This window comes from Pistacia vera, unplaced genomic scaffold (genome assembly GCF_008641045.1).
Source record: "Pistacia vera cultivar Batoury unplaced genomic scaffold, PisVer_v2 Contig1297, whole genome shotgun sequence".
Lineage (NCBI taxonomy): Eukaryota > Viridiplantae > Streptophyta > Magnoliopsida > Sapindales > Anacardiaceae > Pistacia > Pistacia vera.
This window is the reverse complement of record NW_022195354.1, coordinates 1021-9872: the sequence shown is the minus strand read 5'-3', so window position 1 is coordinate 9872 and position 8852 is coordinate 1021. Positions and strand designations below refer to the sequence as shown.

At 34.2% G+C, this 8852-nt stretch overlaps 1 protein-coding gene across 3 annotated transcripts; it reads left to right on the top strand.

Moving 5' to 3' along the window:
- The first annotated feature begins 216 nt into the window (after window positions 1-216).
- On the top strand, window positions 217-8361 carry LOC116121988 (agamous-like MADS-box protein AGL30). 3 transcript variants are annotated; one of them, XM_031407895.1, is made up of 12 exons: window positions 217-275; window positions 1182-1367; window positions 3187-3246; window positions 3353-3371; window positions 3504-3568; window positions 3682-3697; window positions 3793-3854; window positions 3973-4069; window positions 4699-4746; window positions 4841-4968; window positions 5258-5615; window positions 5882-6126. In XM_031407895.1, the coding sequence occupies exons 2-12, from the start codon at window positions 1183-1185 to the stop codon at window positions 5894-5896; spliced, it is 1053 nt and encodes a 350-aa protein (XP_031263755.1). In that variant the 5' UTR covers window positions 217-275; window position 1182; the 3' UTR covers window positions 5897-6126. The 3 variants fall into 3 exon arrangements, with proteins under 3 accessions (XP_031263755.1, XP_031263753.1, XP_031263754.1); XM_031407893.1 differs by lacking the exon at window positions 217-275 and adding an exon at window positions 467-700 and having other exon boundaries at window positions 5882-6125; XM_031407894.1 differs by lacking the exons at window positions 217-275; window positions 5882-6126 and adding exons at window positions 473-700; window positions 7981-8361.
- The last annotated feature ends 491 nt before the right edge of the window (window positions 8362-8852 follow it).

The window sequence follows — 8852 nt, the reverse complement described above, 5'->3', positions numbered from 1 at the left end:
AAACAAGAAAATATACGAAAATAAAGGTCATTACCATAGTTATCTTAAAAGCCTTAACCAAACACACCGATCTAATTAAATGAAAAACAATGCACAACAAGAAAAAAGCAAAGTGAAGTCTGAGCGGACCTCAGTTCGTTTAACATGTAGAAGAGACCTTTATATGATTTACATATTTGTAATGCGCCTGGTAGTCATCTAAGGATGACTTCTCAATGTTCAACGATTACTGGCTTTGAGTTATGATTTGACTGTATGGTAAAGATGTAGTTATGGTAATGGATATCTGATCTGGACAAGTGTTTGTAAATTTAAATGGTTACTTGTTTTTTGATTTGATGTTGTAAATGTAATGGTGAAAGTGAAACAAATAACAAGTATTGGAAAGAGGATGTGTATTAAGTGAAAGTAACAAGAATGAAGAGGATGTTGTAAATGTAAGTGTGTGCTTAGTGGTAGAAAATGAAGAGAGTGATGTGGTGGTGTGGGTGTAGTAGAGAAGTAGTTTGTTTGTTTGTTTGATTGATTGGTTTGTTGATAAGTTGTAGAGTTCAAAGGGAAAGGGGGGTTTAAAATGAGATGGAAATGAATGAGTTGGTTTGGTCGGTTTTGTGGGAAACTTCTGAGCGATCCCTATTCTCCAGCTCCTTCTGAATGACCGCTTTTCCCGCTCACCCGGTCGTGTAATGCAATCCTATATGTAAGCTCACACCTCTGCTTTCTCTTTTAACCCCTTTCCTTCATTTCCTTTCAACTTGTCGTTTGATTCCCTCATTTCCCTTCCTTTCTCCATTTTCACTTCACAACCTCACTTTACATTTCTTTTTCATTTTTTTTCTCTCTCTCTAAAGGTATATTTTTTATCATCTCACCTTACCTACTTTAAATTTACCCATTGGGTTTTTTCCTTTCTTTTTTTATTTTTATTCTTTTAATTCTTCTTTCCTCCTATCATTTCTGATCAACCCCACTCCCCCTCTTTTGCTAATTTGTTTCATATGTTGTGTTTTTGGTTTCTGATCAACTGAGTCACTCTGAATGTGGAATGGATTTATGAGAGTCATAAGAAATATATTTTTTCGTTTTTGATTTTGGTTTTTAATGAATAAGGTAGGATTTCAATTTTTTATGTAAGTGTGAAAGAGGGGATTCAAGACAATTAGTTTTGGTTAATTTTGCAGGATGGGAAGGGTTAAGCTTAAAATAAAGAAGTTGGAGAATACAAATGGCCGTCAAGCGACCTATGCCAAAAGGAAACATGGCATCATGAAAAAAGCTAATGAGTTATCAATTCTGTGTGACATTGACATAATCCTTCTCATGTTCTCACCTACTGGCAAGCCTTCATTATGCAATGGAAAGCGGAGGTACTTTTTCTTCATCCTATTACCCCTTAAATAATAAAGGAAAAACAAAATGGGGCATAAATTTGAGATTTATGCTAATAACTAATGTCATTATATCTACCTTTTTTGTTTTATCTACTACTTCGATTGCAGTTCATATAATAGTAACAACGTTGCACTTAGCGCTGAGGCTAGTTTAGAATTTAGATAGCTTGTTACATGGTCATTTGAAAACCCTGTCTGTGATGAACATTGTATAGAGTTCCTAATATCTAGAAGAAATTATGAGCAAGAACAATACGAGTACCACCATAAGAAGTTGGCATTGAAGGTTGCCTTTTGTTAATTAGAGACACAGTTTATGGCTTAAAAAACTAAAAGGAAAGAACGAAGTTTGTGTAGTTTTTGGTAAATTGCCTTTTGTTTTGCTTGTAATTATGGTTTTCTTGTTATCATTGTCATTGAATGGGAAAAGGAGAAAACATTCATTTTTGCCAAGTAATTTTATTGCATCATTGCTTCTTTTTCTTTGGTACTCATTCCAGATAAGTTTTAGGTATTAAAAAACTTGTTCAATTACACGTATTAAAAATAATTCATTTTCAGGTTTCTTAGATTCTTCTTGTCCTGCTATACATAAATCAAATGAAAATTTGAACACAAATAAGAAAGGTTAGAGAGAACGAAAGGACGTCATAAAGACATGTTTAGATATTTCAATTAAACAAATTGACTTGATACATTGATGATGTAACAATAATCTCAAATCTTTGTCAGTTAATTGGCTATCAACCATAATAGTTCTTGGTAACACAACCTCTGGAAGAATTGAAGTGTAATCTAAGCTTACCTGTTAAAAAAATGTGATGCTAGTTTTCTTTTATTTGGCTACTCATAAGAACTTAAGTGCATGATCACAATAATTATAACCTCATCTCACTTAAGTGAGTGAGAACTTATTATCTAACCCATGTCAACCTTTGAGTTATTTTCTCAACATGCCATTAGATGTTTGGATGTTGTTTGGAGTATTGTGCTCTAGAATAATGCTCAAATTGTTCTTGACATTTATACTTGTCTTTTGCTAAATTAATGGTGATCTCTTTCTCACTATTGTTTTGCAAAAGCTTGCATGGCCGTTTGTGCAATATATTGGCGATTTGGTGTTTTCTTATCATTATGATTGTCACCATGTGTGGAACTAATCCTCAGTTGACAGAAGTGCTTCAATCAAACATAAAAGTCGTGCTTCTTGTGTGTTACATTTCATCAATGAAATCATCAGCTACTTTAGGAGTGACTTATAATCTTTGAGTCCTAGTAATGAACGGATTTTAGGCACCCCTACTTTATTCCACTCAAATAGCTTTGTTTCAGAGACAGTGAATTTCGAAGTATGCTTTTAGAGAGTGTTATTTTAATAAAAGGAAACTATTTTATTATTAGAGGTAAAATATAAATAAGAAGCTTTTTGCTACCTTGATCCTTATAAGGACATGATTATTATCCAGCAATACTTATGTTTTTGAGAAATAACATAGAAGAATTTTTGCCAATCATTTCTCTCTGATGTACAAAAAGTTTACAGGAAGATTTTATACACCTATTGAAAGTAGTTCAGCAATTAGATGGCTTTGCAAAATCCAGTGTGGGAAATTATTTGTTACCATGACTTTTGTGCATGTTCAAAAGAAGTCATCAGTGAAAATAACTTATGTAAATATTATGAATTAATAGGGGAAATTGAAGAGTTTGAGTGCTTTATCTTCTTTACTTTTAATTCTAAAAGGATAGAATATTTACTGCATTATGATCTTTTTTACTTTTTATGTGAGCTTAGTAGCATTGAAGAGGTCATCGCAAAATTTGCTCAACTAACCCCACAGGAACGGGCAAAACGGTACAATTTAATTTTCTCGCTTGAAAAACCATGTGATTGATTTTTAAATTTCTTATTTTAAATATGCATGTGGACTGACAAATATTTTTTCTTTGGATTGGGACAGGAAGTTGGAAAGTCTTGAAGTAAGTTTTTTCTTACAACCCATTTCCCTTCACTGATTTTTTTCTCTTTTCTTTTCATGGTTTGTCTAAGTGTATATAATTCCAGAAGTCTAATCTGTTAAATTACTTTATGTTTTTTCTTTGAGAGTCTAGGCACTGAGAAAGACTTTTAAGAAGTTGGACCATGATGTAAACATACAAGAATTTCTGGGTACAGGGTATGTGACAAATCTGTAATGTAATAGTGCCATGCTTTGCTCTGTTTAAAATTGGATTGACTTTTATTTTAAATCTGTGTAATGAGGCTTCTTGTTTTTTCTTTTTGTTTCAGTTCTCAAACAATAGAGGTATGCCTGTAACTTTGTTATTTTGAGCTTGTTTATGATCATCAAAGATTTCATGACGGTGACATATTTTATACTTTCCAAATTGCTTTGAGCAGGACCTGACGAATCAAATGAGGTTATTGCAAACTCAAATTTCTGAAATACATAGGCGTCTGAGGTGATTTACCTGAAATGGGGTTGTCATGGTTTCCATTTTATGCACCTATATTGTAATTCAAGCAACTCAATGGTCAGTTGTAAACTGTGCTAATTGTATATCATATTGAATTCCACAGCTATTGGACTAACCCAGAGAAGATCAACAGTGTAGAACATTTGGGTCAAATGGAAAATTCGATCAGGGAATCGCTTAACCAAATCCGTTTGCAGAAGGTATGCCCTATCATGACTGTGGTGGGAGCTATCTAATGAGGTTCATGTTTCAATTTTCTTTTATGTTTTTATAGGCTCACTAAGACAATAGGTGATTGAAACTAGATTGGATTAGGATCTGCACTTGGACACCGTGCATGAGATGTAGCAAGTGGATGATTTAGTCTTACAATAATATCAAGTACAGTTATTAATAAGAACTTATATTTGAAGTATAAGGTTCTTATCTTCAATGATGAAAGGGCGGAGCCCAATGAGGCTGGAGATATTGAAATGTTTTGATACCTACATTAAATTTTATTTGATTTTGATAGGATCTTAAAAAGAAAATAATAATAATTAAGGAAGAATGTACTCCCAACCTCAAAGGTGTAAGATGGCTAAATTTTTCTGAAGTATCTGAGAGGCAAAGAATGGTCAGTTTTTACAGATATCTGAAGAATGAAAAAACTTCATAGCAGCATATAGATTTAGAAGTCTAATGGCTTTAATATCTTCTTTTTTTAAAATTTCTAAAGTTCATCACTGCCTAGTTCTTTTTTTTTTTTTTTTTTTTGTTTGTTTGTTTGTTTGTTTTTACCTGTAAAAAAAACTTTGTTACACTTACTCTGTTTACATTTCTTTGGCAGGAAAATTTAGGAAAGCAGCAGCTTATGTCATTAGAATGCACGGGTCAGGTAAAAAAATGCTTAACTTATCTGGGAATACTCTCTGATTAGTTCCTGTAGATGTTCATTTGAAAATGTTGTCTGAACTGATATAATCGTGCAGTTTCAAAATGGGTTGCATATCCCCTTCAGACTGGGTTCTGAGCAACAGCTCCAACCTCTCTCGTGGATTCCAAATAATGACAATAGACATATGGTTTTACCAGAGGATCCAAATTTGCTTTCGCATAGGTGAGTGGACCTGTTTAGAATTAGAGTATGCTTCAAATTGCAGAGGTTTCACTAAGGTTTGAGTTCAATGTTCTTTCTGTGATCTGTAAGATGAAAATATTGTCCCATAACTGAGAGAGAGAAATATAGAAGTATATGATGGAACTTATGTTTCGTATGAAGGATCTCAGAAACATGACATCAACGTCTTAGTCAGACATTACATTTGTTCCATTTTTATACAAATTTGTTAAATGAATTTATATTTTATCATTGTTTTCAACCCAGTTAGTTATTTTTCTTTATGTAGGGATGTGGAATGTTCTGGAAGTTCCTCTTTTGGGAGTTATTCTGGTTACTTTGGCACAAATAAAAGTTCAGAGATTTCTAATTCTGGGCAGGAAAGCAGCCTACTTAGCGAGTTAAGTGGAACTGCATCACTGAGGCTGCAACTGGGGGGGCAATGCTCCTACCTACCGTATAATGTCAATTTGCTGAATGATAAATTCCAACCAGTAGGAGAGATGAACATACAAGAAAACCCTGTCGATTATCATGTCAGTGGAAGCTTGGAAGCTCCTAGACCTGGGTATGACACACATGGTAGTTGGGCTTCCACATCTGGGCCTTGTGAAGTTAGCTTGTTTGATGGGCGCTTGTATTCTCAGGTACGCTTCCATTCTGTATACTCTGGGTTTTCTCAAGTGAATGTCCTCTTTTTCTGTACTCATTATATTGATAACTCATGAATTTATATGCTCTGTTAGCTTGATTAATTGCTTGGATTATGGGTGAATAAGAGAGAGATATGATAATTGAGCTATTTTGTTTGTTTAGTTATTCAGTTTTTCCAGTGGTAGCCAATGTCTTTTAATCTTCCTAAATTAGCTATTCATTTCCTGCCAAATAATAAAGTTCTGTTAACCTTCTCAAGGTTGGTGCGAGCTGAAAAGCATTCAATTGCTAAGCGGATGATGGATTACTGATAGTAGTTGTTTACTTGATGCAAGAAATTCATCATACCTAATGGAGTATTTAAGGAATTTGAAGCTATCAATAATATGGTGCTAAAATACTAATTTTAGGACTTCTTGCCTGGGGATACTTCTTTTCCAAATTTTCTGCATGAAGGCTGTTAATTTTGTTATGACCATTGTGATTGGAAGGCAAAAATGTTTTGGTGTTGAAGACTTGCAATTTTTTTTTTTCATTTTATTTATTTGATAATGCCCTTATTAGCCTAATGATCGTGAAGTCATGAGTAGAAGATTCATGGCTGTGAGACACACTACTATGTATATATTAGGCAGTCTTATTCTTGCTGTTCTAGTTGTTTCTTGAGTTAACGACATGTTCCCACCCAAAAAAAGTTCTGTTGACACCTTCCCACCCTTAAACTTTTAAAACACCCTCTTACTACCCAAATAATATGTTTCTCTATGATTTGGGTGGGAAATATGGTGATTTACGAAAAAGCCCTCTTCTTAGCCTCTTCCATTGCTTCTCTTCTTAGCCTCATCCCTTGCCGGCAATTGCCACCGACGTTAGGGAGCGCCAACGACCAAAAAATATTACAAATAAACATTCTTCAATTGTCTTTCAACCCAATAAACACAAAAATCGAACGAATCAATCCCAATGAATCCAATTAAAACTCAAAAAACCTTAGGGTGGGGGAGCTTCAATCGCTGACGATTGGTGAGCAAATGAGATTTGGGATGTTGGGGCTTTTGGAGAGGAAGATCCAGAGAATCGATTAGTGGTAGCAAGGACAATTTTCGGCACCGGAAATGATAAAAAATCGGCTTGGAAGTTGAAAGGTTGGGCGGTGCATGGCCAGCAAGCAAGGGACGGTGATGGAGGTAAGGGTTTTGTAGAGTGGGTTGTGGGGAGTGTGATGGTAGTGTTTGGGGGAATTTATGGCAAAGAAATCGACCAAAATTCCGGCTTGAAGGGTTGGCCGTGCAAATGGAGGTGGTGATGGGAAATGGTGAGTGATGACAGTAAATGGAGGCTTGGGCTTTATAGAGGAGGTGATGGGGATTTTATGGGTGGTCTTGGAAGTGATTTTGAATGTCGGGATTGGTTGAAAAAGGGCAAAAACCGCCAATTGTGACGCTACTAACATGCGCCATTTCTTGCTAACGTGCGCCGTTCTTCTTCTCCGGTAGCCAATGATTGTTGACCATTCTGCCCTCATTAATAATAGACTTTTGACTATTTTGCCCTTCCTGACAACAAAAATTACTAATAAAATTATGTTTTGGGTACTGAAATGGTATTTAAAAAGTGGGTGGGTATGAATTGTCAATGGGCTATTTTTTGGGTGGGAACAGGAGTTAACTCTTTTTTCCGTTTCTTCCTTTTTTTTTTTTTTTTTTTTTTTTTTTTTGCCTTCTGTTTCCTTCGTGGCCCCATTTGTGCCCTTGGTGCTCTTCAATTTATCGTCTATTTAAGAAAAACAACTAATCATGCAATGAATTTGATTTCTGTTTAACCAAATATTTATTACACCCACCAATCCTGATCCTCGATAAATTTTATATTATAAGGAGCATATTTCTAAAATTATCTTAAGCATATTACTAACGTGGCTCTTGAAAAAGGATGTTTTGACATGCCTTCATAATAAAAAAAAGTTTCAAGTCACTGGCCACTATGAAACTTTCTGATTATATGATTTATTCTTCTTCACTTGGTGAGTGAAGGAGGATTCACGAACATGGTAAAAAATGAGTGGCAAAGCCTAGAATACTTGGATGGTTCGTTGAGCTCATATGAAATGACAAAACAGATGACATTTATTAGTTTCATTTTGGTCCTTCGGTGGAAATTCTTCTGCATATGCGACTGGAGTGATTAGACTGCCTATGGTAGGATCAGAACTTTTTGGGAGATAAGATTGAATCAGTTTATGCATATATAGAAGGATTTTTTTTTTGTTCTGAGATATCATGAATAGCTTAGCAATAGCAACTTGTTCAATGAGGCCACTTCCTTTGTCTTATGCAATCTTTGATTATGTTTTTGCAGCATCTCAATTGAGATTGAAAGAGGTTTACTATTCAATCATTGATGGAACTTGGTCTGCCTAAATTTCTCAAGCACCAAAGTAGGCCTGCTGATTTGGCAATGGTCTGTTTTAGCTGTTCAAAGGCATGAATCAGCCTGTGAAATATGTATAACATGATAACAAGTGACCTATTGATACTTGCTCGATTGAATGGTGCTGACATAGTTGAATGAGGCACCACATTTGTGATATCATATCATACGTGTAAAAGTTATATAACAGTAGGTTTTTGGGAGCTATTTTTGCTTCCTCCATTTTGGTGATGAGTTACTAAGCTGTAAATTAAATTCATATAATATTATATATCAATATTTGTAATCCAAAAACATTATAAGATTACTTTTGTAATCTTCGTTTAATTTTCAAGATTTCCTTGTTTGGTTTGCAAGTAATAAAATATTACAGTAATCTTTTGTTGCAAATAGGGGACGTTTGGATCATATAATATTTTTTTATCTTAGTAATAAGATTACCGGAAAGAAAGATTACATTGTAGATTACCGGGTTTGAATTATTATTGTACTTGGTTCAATTGGGATGTATTAATAATTAATGTGTTTGGTTGATAGTAATAACAGATGTCCTGAAATGTCTTTTTACTAGAATACCTTTTAGATGATTACTAGATATAAATAATTAAGGGTTTGTTTGTTTTATTATTTCAAACTCTATTCTCTATCCTATTCCTAAAATACTTGTTTGTTTAATTATTTAGGAAATACTATTCTAGTTTTTTAATTATTTTTTAGACCCCTTAAGTTTATTAACTTAATTAAACACCCCTAGAAAAAAAATTTAAAAATTAACAAAAACAACCCCACCCACCCACAGT

What these genes read in the sequence shown, in the direction of transcription:
- LOC116121988 (XM_031407893.1), top strand. An exon ending in GAAATACATAGGCGTCTGAG is followed by an intron (nt 3,855 to 3,972) that starts GTGATTTACCTG and finishes TGAATTCCACAG; the next exon opens with CTATTGGACTAACCCAGAGA. An exon ending in CCAAATTTGCTTTCGCATAG is followed by an intron (nt 4,969 to 5,257) that starts GTGAGTGGACCT and finishes TTCTTTATGTAG; the next exon opens with GGATGTGGAATGTTCTGGAA.